Source organism: Saccoglossus kowalevskii, chromosome 8, assembly GCF_978046115.1.
Source record: "Saccoglossus kowalevskii chromosome 8, keSacKowa6.1, whole genome shotgun sequence".
Classification (NCBI taxonomy): Eukaryota; Metazoa; Hemichordata; class Enteropneusta; family Harrimaniidae; genus Saccoglossus; species Saccoglossus kowalevskii.
This window is the reverse complement of record NC_140648.1, coordinates 11,134,645-11,157,472: the sequence shown is the minus strand read 5'-3', so window position 1 is coordinate 11,157,472 and position 22,828 is coordinate 11,134,645. Positions and strand designations below refer to the sequence as shown.

The 22,828-nt window shown below is 35.8% G+C and overlaps 1 protein-coding gene across 2 annotated transcripts; it reads right to left on the bottom strand.

Annotated features, from left to right (window-relative positions):
* Window positions 1-4,599: 4,599 nt before the first annotated feature.
* LOC100371333 (putative RNA-binding protein Luc7-like 1) lies at window positions 4,600-21,981 on the bottom strand. Of its 2 annotated transcripts, XM_006822674.3 has the most exons (12): window positions 21,795-21,981; window positions 19,819-19,910; window positions 18,277-18,375; window positions 17,368-17,478; window positions 15,991-16,134; window positions 15,618-15,794; window positions 14,765-14,895; window positions 14,546-14,590; window positions 13,994-14,032; window positions 12,362-12,400; window positions 6,799-6,867; window positions 4,600-6,707 (listed from the first exon to the last, which is right to left on the bottom strand). In XM_006822674.3, exons 1-12 carry the CDS (start codon window positions 21,853-21,855, stop codon window positions 6,392-6,394), a joined length of 1,323 nt encoding a protein of 440 aa, XP_006822737.1. In that variant the 5' UTR covers window positions 21,856-21,981; the 3' UTR covers window positions 4,600-6,391. The 2 variants fall into 2 exon arrangements, with proteins under 2 accessions (XP_006822737.1, XP_006822738.1); XM_006822675.3 differs by lacking the exon at window positions 12,362-12,400.
* Between the last annotated feature and the right edge of the window lie 847 nt (window positions 21,982-22,828).

The following is a 22,828-nucleotide window of genomic DNA, read 5'->3' as shown; positions in this document are numbered from 1 at the left end:
ACAAAACATGTAGTTGCATAATGTCTATTTTCACAAAATCCAAGATGGCGGCCAAACCATGTGACTGATCAAAATAATATTATTTTTCTCATATGGAGCTAAGGGCAGGCATGGTAAATATAGAAACATCTAGTAGATTGGTTGAATCGTCTCTGAGAAACAAATACCCAAACTTTTGGTCAATTTTGCTTAAAATCCAAAATGGCGGCCAAACCATGTGACTGATCTGAAATTTTTTTAGGTTTCTGAAAGGGCTTGATACACAGATGCCATGAAGCAAAATTGAAAATATTCCCTCAAGTGTTGCCAGAGTAAAAAACTACTTCCTGTTTAGAAGAAATCCAAAATGGTGGCCAAACCACGTGACCAATCGTAAACATTTTTTCAAACATAAATGGGATTCATATATAGAAGCTAAATACTACATATGAGTGCATTCTGCTTGGTAGTTCTGAAGAAGAAGATTTTTAAGTGTTTTTTGCCGTTTTTAGGAAAAACAAAATGGCGGGAAAAGTCACATGACCGCTAAAGTTTTTATTGCTGATATTTATTACACATGAGTTGTACTATATACCATAAACAAATCTAGACGCCTAGACCCTCAGAAAGTGGTCAAACAGCCACTTCCGGTTTTAATTCAATCCAATATGGCTGCCAAACTAATTGACCAATCAAAATTCTGAAAGCATGTTGCACCAGTTCACATTAGGGACTATAAGTATAGTGCATTTTCAGACTATTCAGTTCAGCAGTTTTCTCAAACGGCTTGACGAAAAAAGTTACGGAAGAAAGAAAGAAGAAAGAAAAAACCGGACAATAAGAATAGGGGCCTCGCCCTTCAGGCTTGGGCCCCTAATTAAAGCCGCAAGCGGCGTCACCGGGGCCCAAGCTGACAAGATTCTGTTTCATAATTAATGTGGTCACATGTTAGACAATCAGGTAGCTTGAATTATCAGTAACATGAGATCAAAATGAAGTTGGTACCATGTATTTACCTGGTTTGGTTATCGAAATATGGTTTTCAGGATATATAATGAGCCATGTTCTTAATAATGAGATTACATAATCATATATAGCCATTTCTAATGTCAGTTACATCTTTCATTCAATGTCTTCATAATGACACTTGTTACATGTCCTGCTCTGCGACAGTGTTTTAGATATGACTGCTTGCATATTAATGAGTTCACATGACCATATATGGTCATCTGTTATTTTTAATCAAATCTCTTGTTCACTGTTGTCATAATAACACAGGATTCATCTTCCTAACTGCAACAGTGTTTAAGATATAATGGTTATGCATATTAATGAGTTCACATGACCATATATGGTTATCTGTTATTTTAATCAAATCTCTTGTTCACTGTTGTCATAATAACACAGGATTCATCTTCCTAACTGCAACAGTGTTTAAGATATAATGGTTATGCATATTAATGAGTTCACATGACCATATATGGTCATCTGTTATTTTAATCAAATCTCTTGTTCACCGTTGTCATAATGACACAGGATTCATCTTCCTAACTGCAACAGTGTTTGAGATATAACGATTACGCATATTAATGAGCTCACGTGACTATATATGGTCATCTGTTATTTTAATCAAATCTTTTGTTCAATGTTGTCATAATAACACAGGATTCCACTTCCTAACTGCAACAGTGCTTGAGATATAACAGTTATGCATATTAATGAGTTCACATGACCATATATGGTCATTTGTTATTTTAATCGAATCTCTTGTTCAACGTTGTCATAATAACACAGGATTCATCATCCTAACTATAACAGTGCTTGAGTTATAACAGTTATGCATATTAATGAGGTTAGAAGCCCCCACCCCATGGGTGCCCAGCCACGTGGCCTAGCAGTGTGCTATTGGGGCAAAATGATGCATCTGATGACACAAATGCACATACAAAATTTGAAAGAAATCAGACTAATACAAAACATGTAGTTGCATAATTTCTATTTTCACAAAATCCAAGATGGTGGCCAAACCACGTGACCGATCAAAATAATATTATTTTTCTTAAATGGAGCTAAGGCCAGGCATGGTAAATATAAAAACATCTAGTAGATTGGTTGAATCACCTCTGAGAAACAAATGCCCAAACTTTTGGTCAATTTTGCTTAAAATTCAAGATGGCGGCCAAACCATGTGACTGATCTGAAATCTTTCTTAGGTTTCTGAAAGCGTTTGATATACAGATGCCATGAAGCAAAATTGAAAATAATCCCTCAAGTGTTGCCAGAGTAAAATACTACTTCCTGTTTAGAAGAAATCCAAAATGGTGGCCAAACCACTTGACCAATCGTAATAATTTTTTCAAACATAAATGGGATTCATATATAGAAGCTTAATACTACATATGATAGCATTCTGCTTGGTGGTTCTGAAGAAGAAGATTTTTTAGTGTTTTTTGCCGTTTTTAGGAAAAACAAAATGGCGGGAAAAGTCACATGACCGCTAAAGTTTTTATTGCTGATATCTATTACACATGAGTTGTACTATATACCATAAAAAAATCTAGACGCCTAGACCCTCAGAAAGTGGTCAAACAGCCACTTCCGGTTTTATTTCATTTCAACATGGCTGCCAAACTAATTGACCAATCGAAATTCTAAAAGCATGTTGCACCAGTTCACATTAGGGACTATCAGTAGAGAGCATTTTCAGACTATTCAGTTCAGCAGTTTTCTCAAACGGCTTGACGAAAGAAGTTGTGGAAGAAAGAAGAAGAAAGAAGAAAAAACCGAACAATAAGAATAGGGGCCTCGCCCTTTGGGCTCCTAAAAACCGGACAATAAGAATAGGGGCCTCGCCCTTCAGGCTTGGGCCCCTAAAGAAGAAACCGGACGATAACAATAGGGGCCTCGCCCTTCGGGCTTGGGCCCCTAATTAAAGCTGCAAGCAGCATCACAGGGGCCCCAAGTATACATGCCATAAATAATGTCAAATGATCTACAATTAGTTTGAATGATTAGTACCATGAGGTCGAAATGCAGTTGGTTCCATATATTTATTTGAGATATAAAGGTTATTAATATATGGTCATCTGTTATTTTAATCAAATCTCTTGTTCAACGTTGTCATAACACAGGATTCATCATTCTAACTACAACAGTGCTTGAGTTATAACAGTTATGATTATTAATGAGGTTAGAAGCCCCCACCCCATGCAGTTGGTTCCATATATTTGAGATATTAATGTTATGAATATTAATGAGTTCAGATGACCATAAATGGTCATCTGTTATTTTAATCAAATCTCTTGTTCATTGTTGTCATAATAACACAGGATTCATCTTCCTAACTGCAAAAGTGTTTGAGATATGGCAGTTATACATATTAATGAGCTCACATGACCATATATGGTCATTTGCTATTTTATTCAAATCTCTTGTTTAACATCATCATAATAACACAGGTTTCATCTTCCTACCTGCAACAGTGCTTGAGATATAACAGTTATGCATATTAATGAGTTCACATGACCATATATGGTCATATGTTATTTTAATCAAATCTCAGGTTCACTGTTGTCATGATAACACAGGCCAGGCATGGTAAATATAAAAACATCTAGTAGATTCGTTGAATCACCTCTGAGAAACAAATGCCCAAACTTTTGGTCAATTTTGCTCAAAATCCAAGATGGCGGCCAAACCATGTGACTGATCTGAAATCTTTTATAGGTTTCTGAAAGAGATTGATATAGAGATGCCATGCAGCAATATTGAAAATCGTTCACGTGTGGCATGAGTGAAAAACTACTTCCTGTTGAGAACAAATCCAAAATGGCGGCCAAACCACGTGACCAATCATAATGAATTTCTCAAATCTATAAATCTGCTCCATATGTAGAAGCTAAGTACTGAATATGAGAACATTTTACTTGGCGGTTCTGAAGAAGAAGATTTTTTGCCGTTTTTAGGAAAAACAAAATGTCGGAAAAAGTCACGTGACCGCTAAAGTTTTTATTTCTGATATTTATTACACATGAGTTGTACTATATACCATAAAAAAAATCTAGACGCCTAGACCCTCAGAAAGTGGTCAAACAGCCACTTCCGGTTTTATTTCAATCCAATATGGCCGCCAAACTAATTGGCCAATCAAAATTCTGAAAGCATGTTGCACCAGTTCACATTAGGGACTATCAGTATAGAGTATTATCAGACCATTCCGTTCAGCGGTTTTCTCAAACGGCTTGACAAAAAAAGTTACGGAAGAAAGAAGAAACCGAACAATAAGAATAGGGGCCTCGCCCTTTGGGTCCCTAATGATTCACTTCATTAAATACTACAACAATGCATATTCCCCCTGGGACCAGCGATCTTTGAATGTGTATCACCAGTAAATCAGTCAAGATACTGATGAATAAGCAGACCAAGTTTGATACAGTTAATATACCTTTTCCTTCCATCTTTGATGATAGGGGCAATGTAAAAATGGCGACTACTCAACCCTTAGTTTGCACATTAGCCATGTGTGGCGTCAACTTTGTCCATACAAAACAATACTTCAGTATGATTTAAACAAAAAAAATTGTCAAAATCACAGCTATCGTATACAAACAAATACAAAAATTGTCAACTTTTTTTAGGACTTGTTTTTATTACATCTAGGTATATATGCAAATATAGGAAAAATTCACTGACATTACACATTGGAAATAAATTCTTTGAACAGATGCCATTTGGTTTAGTGCATGCCTCACTTCAGCAGAGCCTACCTTCCAATCAATCCACACTATTCTTTCAATCCATTAAACATTTGGTTGAAGGCCAATTGGAAAGCTAGCATTCAGGCAATATACAGCTTGTTTTTCCACATTTGGTGGTCATTATATTCGCTGAGCCACTGTATGAAAGTCAGTCAACTTAGTGTCAGTTTTCATACACTTAAAATGTTGGTGAAAGCACATGGTTTCATGTTTTTTCCACTGGGGAAAGGAAGGAGACTGTTAGTGGAGGCAATCAGACTGTAATGGCTCAACAGCGACACCTGGTTCACAAATTACAATAGCAGTAGTAAGTTCTGACAAAAGTAGACCTATTTTTAAATGACAGGGTTGTGTGATCTCCTGTATATCAGTGACCATCATCAACTATGCCATACTGCATAATTGTGAACACCATTCAGATTTTCTGAACAATTTGCAGACACCAAAAATTTGTATGTGCACGATTATAGATGTAATGCGCCTCATATAATCTAGTTTGCTAACAGCAGGCCTTTAAATGAGATCTTTATTCAATCCATATCTGCAAATTTTAATGTATGTAATTCTAAATGCAACTCAATATATTCGGCTATCATAGATAGCAACATCAAATGGGAGGTGTTACATAGCAACATCACACTCTGGCAATGCAATTAACAAGATTTCACAAATCTGAAAAACACTAAGTATGTACAGCAGTTTATATAAAAAGAAATAAAAGCCAAACACATGAAAAGGATTGAGGTAAAAACATGTATCCCCACCAAATGTGATGCTACAATACCTGAAATACTGCATCTGATAGATACACAAAGAGTAATATAAAACACCCCCTTCCCCTCCCCCAAAGATGCTACATGTATATACCCATAAAGATTGGGTCTGAAATACATGTATCTACCAGATTACAAGCATGAGCAAAATTACCGTACTCTACCAACTTAGCGTGGTTAAGACCACCCCCCACCAAAATTCCCCAAATTTGACTGTCTATTCATAAAACCTGGTGTTTGATCATAGAATACTGGTAATCGTAATACAATACAGCGTGGATATTGACCGCTGTGAATATGGTGCGAGTGCCTAACTGTTTAACAAATGTGAAAGACAGTAAATATTTAGTTTACCTTTCAAAAAATGCTAATATTTTCTGCTGAAATCAGTTTTAACAGATCGTACTTCAACATTGATAATTCACTTCCGCACTGTGTTACCAAGAATCATTTGAAAATTCCCAGAGAAGAGCATCAGTACAACACAGTATTCTTATTGGTTTATAATATTTGCCTCAATCTGTCACATGGTGAACTAAAATTGTCATTCACACAATTTTTCGAGGTGGTGCTCGGGTAACCCCCCCCCCCCCCGAACACATGATTTTTGGAGCCGAGTACCCTAGGTGCTAAGCTGGTCGAGTACGGTATATGGGCATTATGCATTGTCGCAAATAACAAATAGCTCTGCCACACCAGCCATTTACTTTGATCATTTTGGTATAAGAAAAATTGTCTGACAAGGAGAAATTCCCTCCTTCAATGAAATAGAGGTAATAAAACTACCCGAATTGTATTCTCGCAGTCAACAAAAGGGAAATGGATAAATACAGCAATTCAGAATATTTGTACAGGTTATATTAGTCCAAAATGCTGCCTACATTAATCAGAATTAGAATTATCCCCTTGGACTTTCCTACTTGGAGGTTCTTCACCATTCTTTTCTTGGGACAACTCTCTAGCATACTTTGGTGACCTGTCACTGCTTCTTTCCTTTCTGTGACGTTTCTCCCTTGAGTCCGATCGTTGCGAACTCGATCTATCCTTTGAATGTGAGCTGGACCTTTCTTTTGAACGTTCACGCGACTTTGACTTGTTCCTTGACTTGGAACGATGATGACGCCTTTCACGGCTGCGATCCCTAGATCTTCTGTGCTCGCGCGAGTGAGATCGTCTACGTCTATCACGAGACCGAGACCTGTTAAAGTAAACGGCAATGTGATGTAAGTTTACAAGTCGGAGTAACAAAAGTTGAAGTAAGGTAAATTGTAAGTGCATGAATAAAATACCTGTGTCGTCTGTTCCTTCTATCAGAGGATCTGGACCGTGATCTTCGCCGCCTGTCTCGAGATTTTGATCTGTAATGAACATATTTGTAGGTATTCAACTGATTGAAAATATATCATTATCATCTCATGCACAAGGTCATTATGTTCAGACAAACAGAAGTCACAAACAAAACAAGCAGCCTGTCGGCTGAGATAGCTCCGCTATTAGCAATGCACATTTCAATTAAAGAACTGAAGATATCATTAGAAAATGAACAATATGTATAGTATTAAAGCAATCAGACTTGTTTTCAACAAGAATTCAAAAATATCACTTTTTACCAAAAACGACAAAAATATTCATTAAAACTGGACAATTGACGATATCATCATGAAATGAACAAATCTAAGAGAGGTCTACCCAAGGTACATATACACCAAGTATCAAAGCATTCAGGCTTGTAGTTTTCAAGAAGTCGACAGCAGAGCTAAAAAGTGATAGACATGTTTATAATGTTGTGGCATTTCATGCATTTGTTCACTGTAATTGTGGTGATGCTATACAACAATGTAAATATGCTGTGTTAAAAGTAACTATTACAGAATTTATCTGAAAAATTTAATTATTCTATTCAAAATCCCCCCCCTGTTGAGAAAGAATGAGGAATCTTTTTTTAGGGTTTCTGCTTCTAATAGATTTTACAGTATGGCATGTACATTTCATGTGAAGTGAGTTTTATTTAAACAATCAATTTCTTGCATCATATTGTACGAGAAAGGTCTACGCCAATACAATATGCAATGGAGGCTTAACACATTGCGTTAAGACCTTTTTTCAAATTTAAAGTGCCTGTGCAATGCCCACCCCTCGCGTTTCCCATTTTAGACCTGTGTCCCACTGAAATGGGCAGTTATTGATTATTTTGCCGAAAACGACTACTTGTATCCAAATAAATTTGGGATATTTCTCATGCTGTAGCCACGTCCACCTAACCTGAAACGGTTGACTGTTTCCGGATTTCCGACTCTCGCTGAAAGTGCGCCACCAAATGACAAAATGTGAGAGGAAGTCATACCCCTGAGCCGTAATAACACTGGTCATTCAGTATACTTTTAAACGATGTACATTTTTTGGTCTATTTTATTTATTTTTTTGAGAGTGTTTTTAGATGTTGTGTTGTGGAAAGTTGCAGTGAAACGTATAGTCATAGTGTATGTATTCACAGGTTTCTAATCGATTCGAAGGTGCGACTTCAGTGGTCGAAAGCCACTTAACCTCAGATTCTTTTTTTTTTGTTGGAAAAACTGTCCTCGTCCATGAAAAAAAACATAGTTGAACTCTGGTGACCTTGCCCTTTGTTATATAATATAATTCCCTTTATCATAGTTTGTTTCAATATAAATATGCATTGTCATAATTAATTTTGAATACAAAAAAGTTTTGGGGTTGAACTAACAGTGGGGAATCAGTCTACCGAATGTCCTTAAAAGATGTAAATATCTTACAAAAACATTGGTGCCTTATTTGTTTAATTATTTTAAGGGACATAATTTCCAGTTTTATTCAAAGTAATTCAGATATTTTAGTATAAAAACAAATGCCTCATTGCAAAAAAAAGTGCTGCATTTAGACGTGAATAGATTCATAAAACATGCAAGATAACAGAAAATCTTAGCTGGCTTTTGTCCAAGTATTTTGTACAGGTGTCTGTCAAAAATTAATGATTCACTGAGACAAATATGAACTGCCTCATTGTGTGACTACTGTATTATATGAAAAGTAAAAAAAAAAACACACCCTTTATGAATAGCTATCATGTTGCAAGTTCTGCTTTAAATAGTTAGTTGGTGTCCAGTGGAAGGAGAAGTCAACAGTACCGTTAAAGTCCTATTATAAACCGCGGTTTATATTACAATGTATCACTTTAAAAATTGGGATCAAAAGCTCAAGTTCGGGGTGCGGTTTCTATTATGTACATATTGCAATCACTAAATGGGCGTGGTCATTTTTTGTCCACAACACATGCACAAAACAAACAATACACCGTACAATCACTTGAATAGGCGTCGGGGAAGAGTGAAAGGCCTTATTTTGGGTCTAAAATAGGCGTTACGAAATGTTGAAAAATTAGTCAATCAAAAAAAAATTCCACATGATACAAAAAATACTCAGTATTTTTAATGTAATATGCATTTATTTTTTTAATTTTCTTGGTAACGAAAAGTATATTCTAACAGAAGTTTCAAATAAAAACACGAATGCACTGCTTAGTAGCAAATGATCACATAACGGTAGCTCGATCCGGCCATGCTGCGGGTCACAAGTGAATAACTTACTTGTTTTCGAAGTGTTGATATTAGTGATTATTATTTAGTAGTGATTACAATAACGCACGAAAAATAAATTCGTTGAATTGTTATAAAATGCAAGTAAAATTCAACTTAGTTTCCCCGTAAGCGAATGATTTCAGTCACATGTAAACAGCAGATACGTTATCTGCCATGTTTTTGAATGCTCACGTGACGTATCATTGACCGGATAGGTCAAGTCGCTAATTAACCAATCAAAATGCTGGATGGTGCCCACGTGTCTAACTTACATAGCTCATTTAAATATGTTAATGACAGTTCAGCGACCTCATGGTGAACGCAACACGGAAGAGATTTACCGATAATGTAGTACGATCTTTTGCCTTTGATTTCCATGGGAAAACGGCATGATTTTTTTTTTAAATCAAGAAATTATTTGTTTTCGAAAGATAAATTATTCTTCAATGCTCAGTTTAACACTTTTACGGTGATAAAAGCTCATTGTCTAAAACTTACGAAATACAGACGTATTCAGAAAAAGTATTGACAGAGGTCGCTGCCAGAACAAAAGCATTTTCATTGCCTGTCTGACATCTTATCACCGCTGAACAATAAATAGGTGTGAATATTTTTAGGCATGTTGTCGAAACAAATGAATAGGATTAGGAACAATGCTGTTTTGGAACAGCTGGTTGAAACAATGAAGTCAGTCACGGTCTTGTTGAATTGGGGGTGCGGTTAGTAATAGGTACTTTTCAATTTTTCAATTTTTGTTAAGAACTCTTTAACCCCGAAGCCGGAATTGGGGGTGCGGTTACTATTACGTATGCGGTTTATATTAGGACTTTAACGGTACTGTTGCCTCCTGAGAACCTACATCTGCAAACACTGCAATCTTTGTTTGAAGTGAGTTTTTAAACTAGTATTATAAAAACTCTATCATTCTGTTCTAATAGCTGAAACATATTCCTGTGAGTTTTCATTTGTCGAATGAACTGTTTGTCAAATACAGAATACATATATTTTAGAACAATTTTCTTTTTAAAATGAGGATGAAATGTTTTGCTTTTTATGTATTTTTTATGTATTGTTTTTGATTTGATAACTTTGAACTAAACAGATTTTCTATTAGCTTCAGATCTTGATCAAAGTTTGGCACCCAGTTCATAGGAGTGCTTATATTGATTTTCTGACATCTTGTTTTCTGTAAAGATTTATTGGTAGGTTTGCAAATGTGTATCAGACTGTGCAATCTCTCCATGAGTTGGTTTTGAAACCCAGTAAGGGATTCTGAGATACATTACCAAGGATATTATTACAAGATAAATCATTTGCTTCATTGAACACATACAACAATGCATATTTCCACTGAGATCAGTGACCTTTGATGTGTATCACCAGTGATCAGTCAAGTAGAAACAGTCGAAATATTTTATCAGTTTTTCTCAAATTTTGCATGATATTTTCATACAGGACATCTGTTGTTCAAACTCAGGGAAGACTTTATACTGATGAACAATGTGACCAAGTTTGATGAAGTTTGGAATAGAATTAGTAAAGTTATCATGCACACAATAACAATCATTAACGACGACGACAACGACGACGACGACAACGACGACACGCCGGAAAAAATCTTTCCCTTAATATACCTTTCCCTTCCATCTTTGATGGTACGGGCAAGGTAACAAAACTAGATTTAAAGAGAAACGCCGACAACGTAAACCTGGCGCAACACTTTTGAAAGAAATAGATTCCGGACCAGCCCATGATCACCGAGGCGGATTTCAGAAGAGAGAGAGAGACGTCTGGCAAGTGTTTCAAATGAGTTGACATTTTTGCGTTTCCGAGTATCGTTTTATAGAAACCATTTAGTCCCTGTTAAGTAAAAGGTAGCAATAATTTGACAGTGACATGAAAACGAAGCGACGGACAAACAGGAAATTACACAGCCCTTACACACTGCTAATTGTTTTCATTTTCGAAGGCTAAAAGTTTCTGAGTTGTTTGGTGATTGGTGTTGAATGTCGAATTCACACCTCTGTTCTTTTTTTACCTCCATGCTTGCAGCTTGATCTGCGTAATAATTTATGAAGTAAGAATCTGGGCTTGGTCAATGTGTTTCCACCAAATAAAGTTTTAATATGATATAATTATGACAATCACACCATGGATCACGCTAACTCGAATCCACTCTGAATTTATTTGTATGTGTGTCGATCTCGATTATTTTTGTTATCAATTAAACGTCGCTTTTAACGCACTTGCCCTTGTCGTGACCCGACGCGTTCACCCATTTCAACAAAATGTCAAAAATTTCCACGCGGCTGTCATTTATTTAGTAACTGATTTGTCATTCGTCGATTTTTTTAATTGTTTTATAGTTATCACTATAGTCTAATGTTTAGAATGTCAAAATATGTTCTCTTTTATTTTAATTTTGAAAGTTTTACTCAGACGATCGATGAAATAAATCAATGTAGTGACGTGCCTAGTAACCTATTTTGTCCAGCCACAGTGTACAAACATGCGCCGATGTCGGTGACGATCACGGTGACCAGCTACACCAGAACGGACATATTTCACATCTAACTCAACCCCATGCAACAAAAATTGATACTAGGTGTTCATTATGGTTCATTCTTCCTCGACGAACAAGTACATAAGTGACAATTTAGTCAAAGATGAGAAAACTGTACAAGAAATTTGCCTTATTTACACGTATCGGCAATGCAAGCTGCCATGCAACTTCCCCTTCTGACGTTACAAGGGAAATTTCTGTATGCAAATGAGAAGCTAATGAGGAGCCTCGTTTTAAAATACACAAAAATAAAGTTGCCGTAGACTGAGTTTAAAACTCATTTTTTCACTTAAAAATAACAATTCATGCTTAGAAACCAATAATATTTATATATCAATGGATAATTTTAGGCGTGAAAATAGCCATTTCACAGGCACTTTAAATCAACTGAGATATTCATTGTTAGTATAAATCACCACCATCAGAATTACACATTGTTAAATGTGGGGGCTTTTCTTTGAAATGAATTTACTTCATTAGATTTATATTATCGTGTGACAAGACATAAAAACCTGATATGGTAATTTATAATTTTTGAAATAAAATTAAAACCCAGTCATATTTTGATCAAGCTACAAATGTATTGTTATTGTAATCTCATTCATATAAAAGTACAACTATTCAGTTGAACTGCACAACCTATTGAATAGTCATTTCTTTTTCTGGTTAATGATAATAAGTTCATCAACTGACCTGGATCGTGATCTTCGTCGCCTATCGCGAGATTTTGATCTGTAATAAATACATTTATAGGGCTTAAACTTCAGCACTCAGAGCAGCCAATAGCAATGATTTGAGTTGCGTCATCTCCACATGAATATGCATGAGGTCATTTAGATCAGACAAATAAATCAAATTCTGTGTTTAGATCTTCTAAGGATAAGTGTAATAGTGCCTAAGTTTTGGATTCATCAACTCCAGTTGTAGGATTGTTTCCCAAATATCACAAAATGAAATACCGGGGGTAATGTAATTGAGGCCTATGTCTATGATATCAAGGAATGGATGACAAAACTAGCACAAACCCAACATCTTAAAAACCGAAGTATTGCTCATTCGGTCCAAATTTAGCAGGTTTCTTTAACCCTTTTCCGGTCAGGGGAGTTTCACGCTATCAGGTTAGGTCGGTGAAAAACGATCATGATTCAATGCACTCCAGTAGCCAGCATCTGTGCATGCTATCCTGCCAGACATTTTTGCAAAAATAGGCCATAGTTAACTGACTGTATCGACCACAGTTTTCACATTTTTTGCAATCTGTTTGCATACACACTTCAGTTACCACCATGGACAACAAAAAAATCACCGTTTTATTTCAATACACATTTTTTACTGTCGTTAAGTAACGATGTTTTGCCCTTTGTACAGTCTCAATAAACACGTGTTAAACATTGAAATAAATATTGCTTAATTGAAAACACATTACAAGCAAGTACAAGATCACTACATGAATGCAAGTTCGAAGTAAGAAGAAAAAAAACGCTCGAGTATGGGGATATTTGGGACATGTACGGGGGAAAACGTGTTTGACATACTCGACCCGTCAGCGTACATTTCAAATTGCAACATATATTCAACGACTTGAACTACATGTGTAACATATGGATGAAAATGGTACATAAATTGTGGAAATATAGCAGTAAGGCCAAAAAGTCAGATGGCTGTCAATCGGCCATCCTTGACCAGATTTTGAAACAAATTGTCATGGACATGCATCCTAACATGTATAAAGTACATGTATGTGCCAAATTTGAATGAACACTGACAGAGCACACCCAAGATACCACATAAAAAAACAAAAAAACAAGATGCCTGCCAGTCGACCATCTTTGATCCAATTGCGAAATAAATCGTCATGGACATGTATCCTAACATGTATAATCTATGTACCAAGTTTGAATGAAAACTGACAAAGCATGTCCAAAATACAACATTTTCAAAAAACAAGATGGCTGCCAGTCGGCCATTTTGAATCGAATCGCTAAACGACTGCATATGCACATGTCCCATATAAAGTACTAGGCACATGCAAAGAATGAACGGAATCGGTCCAAGGGATTCTGAGATACGACTCCGGACGAACGCACAGACGGACGGACGGCTGGACGGAGACTGAATTATAAGTCCCTGTTTTCGGACTTCGTCCGAACGGGGACTAATAAGTCCAGGCATGTCTAAGATACAGGTCCGAATGGGGACTAAAATACAGAATTGAAGATATCACAAAATATTCAAATCTAAAAGAGGTACATATACCAAGTATCAAAGCAATTGGAACAGCAGTTTCCAAAACGAATGAATTGCTAATGATAATAAATAACTGACCTTGATCGTGATCTTCGTCTCCTATCTCGAGATTTTGACCTATAATAAATAAATATATTTGTAAAGCTTAAACTTCAGTATTCAGAGTAGCTAATAGCATTTATTGGGGTTATGAGAGCATGATTGCCACCAGACCGTGCAGAGAAAATCATGCTGTTTTGTAGTTGCATCATTAGACTTCGACATAAAAATAAGTACCCACTTTTCGACATCCATAATATGCGTGAAATATCACTCTGTTTCGACATGCCAGGCAATCAGACATTGCAGTACAAAAGTGTGAAGACTATCCACATCAAGACAACCTATACTTTGTGTGCAAGGGATTTTACCTGGAATTCCATGACATGGTTTTTTTTCTTTTTTAGATTGCCTATTTTCCACGCCAGTCACAAAAAGTATTCTTGAATAGGTGTCAGTGAAAAACCTAAACTACACAAATTTAGTCATCAGGAAAGATCAAAATGTTCCAAAACTGATGCCGAAATTTGAATAATTTGGCAGTAACTTGTTTTTTTCCAGATTAATGTCATGACAATTTCAGAAACTGACCTGGATCGTGATCTTCGTCGTCTTTCTCTGGATTTTGATTTTGACCTGCAATTATACAAAATGTTACTAACATCAGCAAATGAGATCAAATTTCTTTATGCTACTATGGCAAAGAAGATAAAGTTTGCATTTGAATTCATAAATGAGTGTCACAGCTATTTCTTGTACTCTTTAGAATTCACAGTGCTGAATTGTGATATACAAGATTCCATAACCTACCTTCGGGATCTGTATTTGTCTTCATGATCTTTCTTTCGTTTCTGACGTTCTTTTTCCCTTTCGAGCTCGCGTTCTTCGCGTCTTTTTGCCCTTTCTGCTTCTCTGGCTTCTCGCTTCTCAGCTACACTTTTCTAAAATAAAAGTAAAACAAGGTCCTATAATGTCTAATGTATATACCAGTTTGAACAAAATCCATCTGTAAAAAGCCGAGAAATGCTTGATTCGGCCATCTTGAATTAGACAGTGAAACAAATTCACGTGCATATGTATAATATCATGTATGATGTATGTGTTAAGTTTGATTGTGATTGGTCCAGGCATTTCTAAGATACAGATCCGGACGCACACACAGACGGACACACTGAGGTCAAAACACAAGTCCCCGTTTTCGTACTAATAAACTCGTATCATTCCATGATTCTGAGTTCTTCACAAACCAAATTAGCTGGTGGGCAGCCTAATTAGCAAATATAATGCATATAATTTGCATACATTTATACTTTCGAACATTTTGTTTTAATATCTAACGCAACGGCAGTTGAAAATTCCACTCTGTAAAAAAATATTCTGGATATCCAATATGGCGGCCAATGAAAACTAAACATCTGCACATGTGACAGACCATCTTACGGCAAAAAATTGCTGCAAAAATGGCGCCAAAGCAGTGATTTTAGGGTAATAATCACAACAAGGACCTTCACAGACCCGTATACCAGGAAATGATGGCGCCCTCTAGTGTTCCTGGTTTACTGGGATTTGGCAGTTAAAAGGTTGAGAAACAGTGAGAAATTTAATACAATTTGCATTTAAATTACATTTAATCTCACTCGTACAGGAATCAATGTACACTCACCTTCAAACCATCCAACTTATCTCTGATAGAGATAAATCCTAGATGCAATTTACCACCAAAATGATCGGCTAAACGCCTGTCATTATCATGCAGTCCAAGGTAGGCAGAACATACATCACATACACGCAACTTCTGCTGTTGAAAGCTAGATGCAGGCATGGAGTTACGATAATCTTCCTATAAAAAAAAACGATGTATAATACAACAGTTAAATTACATTTATAGAGTAAAAAGGGTTTAATCATTCTCTGCTGTATTTAAAACATTCAAACTTCTGACAACATACTTTAAATACAAAATATAAATGCGAGGTTCAAGTAGATGTACATGTAAACACACAAAGGAAAAGAAGTGGAAATATCTTTCAGCTAACCTCTGCATCCAGCTTCTTTTTACGACACTCTTCCATTTCACTGAGTTTCTTCATGGATTCTTCCACGTTTCCCTCTGCTCCCAGCACTTCAGCTTCAGCTAACTTCTTACCAATTTCCTCAGCCAAGGTCTGCACAGCTTGTGCCTGTCAAATATCATTTATGCTTTTAACCGAAGTAATGTTATACACACAGAGTCAAATAATTTGTCAAGACTGAGGCCATTGCCTTGAAGCCCATTAAAATTGACATGGCAATGACCGAAAAATCTGATTTTTGAATGCTTTCAGGGCAAATTTATCACTCCCTACCAGTTTTGTAATAGTGTTTAAATGATCATGCTTTTTATTTTGGCCAAGTTGTGCACCAACGAGAGACCGTCAGCACCGATACAATTACACTATATCAACATAACCCCTAATGCAACTTTGAATGAGCTACAAATGCTGCGTTCAGAGAATTGAGAAAATACAGTTGTGAAACGGTTGGAAATAAAACGTTTGTCATCTTATCAAAATCTAGATTAAAGGGTTAACTTCAGGGTGAATGTTATAACAATAACAGCAAAAGACTCGCAAGTAAAATAATGAAGTGACTTTAGAAGACTGAATGCTCTTTACAAACTTTGTGAATGGGGCCCCAGTTTTAGTTAATTTTTAGCTTCATGTTTCACGTTCATGTCCTACAATGGCAACAGCCGAAAACATGTTTGATTTATAATTTTTGAAAGGTAAACTGAGTGTGGAAAAAGCATTTTACACTTTTCACCACCATAAACAGTCATGTTGAATTGTAATTTACCTGTTCACTCCCCATTCACGATAGTGACAATAAACGCTAATTATTCAGAAAGGTAAAGCAATGTTAAATGACTTGATGGTTTAATTTGTGATGTTTCAGAAAAGATGGGTGCATTGTCAAGCATGGACGCCAAGTCGGACGAGCACAGTATTTCATTGTCACAATAAACAACTGCTGTGTTTGGACATTTGACTCTTTAAGCCATCTTTCCTACACTGCCCAGTGTTTTACTTTCAAATATTAGTCATACTTATTTGTGGCATGGGACCCCTATCAAATCTGACACAATATAGCGATTGGGTAGCTATAAAACATCACATGTGATATAATGTACTGTTTCAGACAAGATGACTTTTCAAAGTTACATTTAAATCAGTGTTTGTGCTAAGACCAGGGGAGACAGGTATCACTATTTAGGAAATGAAAAAAATATTTGTATTTTTATATCCATATTACTGATAACTTCATAATGTGTCTGAGCAGTGGCTAAACATTTACCTACTACAGTTTGGTAATAACAAATGCATCGACATTTACATGACAATAAAACTTGGGACGTATATTATTAGAAGCTTTACCTTTGATTCAGCTTCAGCACTTAATTCTTCTTGAGTCTCAGCCAGTCTCTTTTTCGCTAGTTCCGTGCGACGATCACAGTCTGCAATAAATGCACTGAGATGTTCCATTGCCTGAAACAAGAAAGAGTAACATAAATTAAACAGGTTGAATTCAAAAAAACGGATAATTTGGTTTGCAGACATAACACAGCTACCATACTCGTCATTTTATTGCGACTGAAAATGTCTGATAAACACGATTGAAGTTATTTTATTTACTTTTTCAGTTTTCCAAATTGTGAAAATAAATGCTCTTTCTGAGTTTACAAAGCTTGGTCCTGTTGATAAATATACAGTCAAACAACATCAATGTACGGTAGTTCTCTTTTTGGAGGATGTGTTGGCTCTGAAAAGGGCCAAGCTTACATGTATAAACATTTAATATGTAAGTGTTGCAATAAATGATTTACCACGGCTGCAAACAATCTGATTCGCTTCAAATTTACTGCAGACGATTGTGAACGTATAACAAATGACCAAGGTAACACAAAGGGTTTTCAATAGACTTTGACGTGATCAACTTTTTGTTCGTAAACAAAATTTTGTATGTTTTATTTCCATGTGAAATACATACGTCAGTACTGTTTGTATATGGTATGTGGATTTGATGCAGACGGTGATGACCGTTGACAATGACATATGCTTTCATCAACCTCCTAAATATGTGGTTTAAAACATTACTAAAATTGTGATTTTGCCAATTTTACGAGTGGGGTGCTCTGCTAAGCGCCCACCCCCTAAAAAACATGATTCCAGGAGTTTCCTGGGTGCTTATTCGGACGTTTACGGTATTTAAAACATCAATAGTAACCCCCCTTCTGTATACACTATGAATCCGGAAGTTTGGAGACAAAAATATTGGATACTCACATCAATATCATATCCATAATCTTTATCTCTGGCTGCTTTCTCATAATCTGCTCTTAGTGCCAAGTCATGGATCTTCTGACAGTCACCTAAATCCATACGCTGAAAAGAAAAAACAAGACTTTTAATAACCATAATTCCAATGTAATTGTGCAAAGTGTTTTTGTTTTTTGTTTTTAGTAATATTTTATTGGGGTATCTCATATGAATTACAATACTTGAAATACACAATAAAATAGGATTACATTTCTTGCATTTTCTTGCTCATTTATATGTTCCAATACTTGGTTTATAACTAGCTTCAATGACCTCAGGTACATTTATTACATCAGTCTAACCCATAACTTTCAGAAAATTTCCCCATTTTTTAAGGTGTCCTTTTAATTTATTTTTTCTGATTGCAATATGAAATTCTATACTTTGAACATTTTGCATGTATTTTCTATAAGCCATTAAATCCGGCTTTTGTTTTTTACACCTTGCACTGTATATGTAATATCTGGCTGCCAATAATGTAAAATTTAAGAGAATGGAAAAATCTTCATCTCCAAGGATAACCTGTATGGGATTAAGTGTATTTACCAATCCCATTTTCTTTCCCCACAGCATGTAAAAACCATCCCAGAATTCCCTAATAAAAATACAATCGTAAAATAGTTTCATCCTGTTCTCCGCAAAAGGAACACTTTGAAGATTCAACAAGACATGGTTCGAATTTCTCTAATAATACATTTGTGCAAAGTGTTACCTTCTGCACGGACGAGGTGCAGTATGTATACCATATCTACTACATTTTATTGATTTATTACTTCAAATATTTTGAGGTTGTGAAAATTATTGCAGCTATTGCTTAGGAGTGTGCAATAGCAAAATAATCATCTATATGGCAAAAGTGAGGGGACAACTTTGTAGCACACAAACGTAAATGGCAAAGGATTATCTGAAGCCTAACACATCTGCTTTCTATCTAATTTCAACTTCTCCTTTTTTTTCATAGTAGGATACAAGCTAATTTAGTCATACTGGTCTATAGTGGCCACCCAGGGGACTTCGAGATTTTGGCTTTTATAGATAGGTAGCCTTTAAACATAAATATTATTTAGGCATTGAATCAATGTATTAAGACAGATCTCACATCCCCATTTCACACACACAAACACTAGTGTTCTCCCTAGTACTGTACTGTACGTCAGTGCTGTGTGCTGGCTGTGGTAAACTGAATTATGAACAAAAAGAGAACAATTGCCGAAATCATTGTTTGAATGAAAAGTGTGAATATGTGCTAACAGTGTCTTTTGTGATACTTCAAGTCTTGTTTAATGCATTTCTTTGCATGAAATCTGGGAATTATGTCTGTTATATGCACTTAACTTTAGCTGCAACTAAAACCTGGCCATTGGCTGCATTAAACAGGTTTGACTGTATCACCCACTCTCAGCGATGTTCGTTCAAGACTACAGTTGTACACAGTGTGACAAGTTCAGAGCTACAAGTACAGTTTATACTACATCAGGGTGCAGATCTACAGCTGAACAATAAACTCACCGTGCTTGCAAGAATATCATGAGGACAGCAGTTCAGTAAAAATGATTTACACACTTTTGGATCTGAAAACTTTACAGTCAGCTTGCTCTCTCCTAAAAAGAGAACACGAGTATATTAGCAAGGACCAAGCAACACACTGAGCGAAAACATGATTTATAAGGGTTGTAGTTTTTATTGCTTTAAATTTTCAAACACTTTAGTAAACCAGCAGAGCTGGCATAGACATTTTGTTCATTAAAGATCAATTCAGTTTTTTTACACATCTCAAAAAAGCCAATTATTGTCAAAATGACAATTGTTTAAATTTATAATAATCATTTCCAAACAACCTGACAAAGGATTTGAACCCTTATATGTGATCATTATTGAAATGAGACAATAAAATTGTTATGGATGTCATACACACTGCGAACCACGGCAGCAGCACAGACAGACTTCTTGTTTTATACTTTAGGTTGTTGTAACAGGTCTGTGAATTCCCACCTAGAATAAAGCCAACCATGTTAGGAGAAAAAAAAAAGGAAATCAGCATGAAGACACACAAAGCAACACACTGATGATCACAGTGATGTGTCAGGCATGAATTTTCCTGCTCAATTACAGTGCCAAACTATTTTTGTGTTGTTTTTTGATTTCTTGTTCGTACAAATCGATTTGTTGCAATCATGCAAAACAATTTTGAGTGATAGACTTACATATCCGAGTACAAAATCAAAACAGAAGAAAAGTGGCTCTTGCTCCAATTTTTGTTTAAAGCTGACAAAAACAAAGTATTAATAATTATATATTGTGGAATCCAAATGGATTCAGTTCAATCAACAGAAATAACATCTAAAAACGTTACTTAAAAAGACAATATATAACTCACGGCAGGCTGCTTTGGACAAGGTTTCGTGTCATACACTGCACATGTGTGCCACTGGATGAAGTAACTTGCACTTATATAGAACCCTTTGGTATAGAAGGGGGCCAAATATGTTTTGTAAATAAAGTGGTCAGCATTCAAGTGTATATCACCATGCCACACACAGCATTACACACATAATAGTACATCAACCGCACATATTCTATACAAAGTCAACAGTGCCACAGTTCAGATGTACTGTCTTTGGTACAGTACACTACATGCAATACACATTCTAAAAATGTGCTACAAGGTTTTTACTGGTATTTTGCCTAAATTTGAAACTTCTAATGTATGGAAATGCAAAAGCAATGCTTTAACTAACTTGAATCAAGGCAATTCTTGCTCAGATAAAAAGTGCAATTGTGGCAATGCTGAAAATATCGTCAAACACTGAAAAATGTAGAAACTAGTCTTCAATTAAGAAACTACACTAATCAGTATCAAAACAAAAAATAAGTTATATTGTTGATTTGTTATGGACAGTTTGAACCTCAAAATAAGGAAAACTTATCAAACTTGTTAATAACAGCATATACACAATTTAAATACGAATTTTTGATTAAAATACCAATTTAACCACAAAACAAGATTTGGGTGCTGAACATACCATCAAACACGTACAATAATTACACCTTACAATGCACCAGACAGGTTTACACACCTTGGCATGGTCACGGCAATTAGTTCAATGGATTATTTTTGTTCTTAGTTTTTAAAGCTATGACATTTTAGAAGAAATGCAACTCTAATACTGTCGAATGTTAATTCAATCTTGACTTTGAATTTCCCTGGAAAACGATTGGGCGAGGAGAGTCTATTTTTACTCGTGAACTTGGGATAAATATATTCCAGTTAACATCAAAACCATAACACAACTATTACAAGTACGACATTGTTAGAAACCACGTTCGCATTTCTGGTAATCGTAAACGTTCGTGAAGACGAAACATTCGCTATATTTCTCATCCGCAAACAAACGTAACGTCCAAAAAAATGCATGCAACTCGTGACTGAAATAAAAGGCACCAGTAGCGAGTCAACGACAAAGGCGTGATGAACTCATACTCACCATCCCTCATTGTGCCCATCAGCTCGTCTAGCATGGCCCTCATTTGAGCTTGGGCCGACATTTTGCCGGAAATTGGAGAAAACACTACTTTAAAATCGAAAAAAAAGACTTCACAATATTTCACCACCACACACCAAACCACAATATGGCGGCGAGACAAACTATCCCATGAACCAGTTCGTTTCGGGGCATGCCGGGTAATGTCGTCGTTGAGCGAAAAAGGTGCTTCATTCATCTCTTTTGCTAGTGGGTGAGCTTTCACAAAATTCATTAAATATAGCTGCTCTTCACAATTTCGCTGTGTTTATGGAGACTACAGTTTTATCACGCTTTATTCAGTCACGAATGGTTTAGTCCATTATTATTATTATATTATTATTTGCTGAGACGTTTATTTAGCATCATGATATAGTCCGGGGATATAGTCCAGTTTAGCGAGAGAGATAACTGAGTCCCTCTATCATAGAATGACTGTGAACATACACACAATTTGTATAACGCTCTGTGTTTTATTTGCGGCTGCTTAATATTTATTTATTTTGGATCATACTGATTTTCCCATTTCATTTTAAACTAGTATTGGTGTCATGGTTTTCACGTGAGCAAAAATCAACAACTTAATTTTACCTAGTTTATTTATTTATGTATAGCGACACCACACAGAGTAGCGGCGAATACTGGATATAGACAATACCTCTTAGTACTATATACATGTTATAAATAAAACGGAAATGATAAAATATACAAACTCTGTGTTTGAACATTATACTGACATGTACATGTGATATAATTATAGTATTATGACGGGCATTGGATTTCTAGTCATGTTTAATAAAATTGGTATTTCTTTACAAAATAATTTTGAATTATTCAAACAAGTTCTTAACAAATTTAACATTCAGGAGTTCATTTACTTCACAAGAGATGCTTGGGGAAATAAATTAATAAAATATTCGTTCCGCATCGTGAATTTGTTTTTGAAAAAAAAAAGTATCATGCATTTCGGCATCAAGTGAACAGCGATTTTTCTGCGT

Coding starts and splice junctions, on each gene's coding strand:
- LOC100371333 (XM_006822674.3), bottom strand. CDS start 21,855: ATGTCGGCCCAAGCTCAAATGAGGGCCATGCTAGACGAGCTGATGGGC. Junction 17,479..18,276: donor ATTATGGATATGATATTGAT/GTGAGTATCCAA, acceptor TTCTTGTTTCAG/GCAATGGAACATCTCAGTGC. Junction 6,868..12,361: donor CGACGAAGATCACGATCCAG/GTCAGTTGATGA, acceptor TGTTCATTACAG/ATCAAAATCTCGAGACAGGC.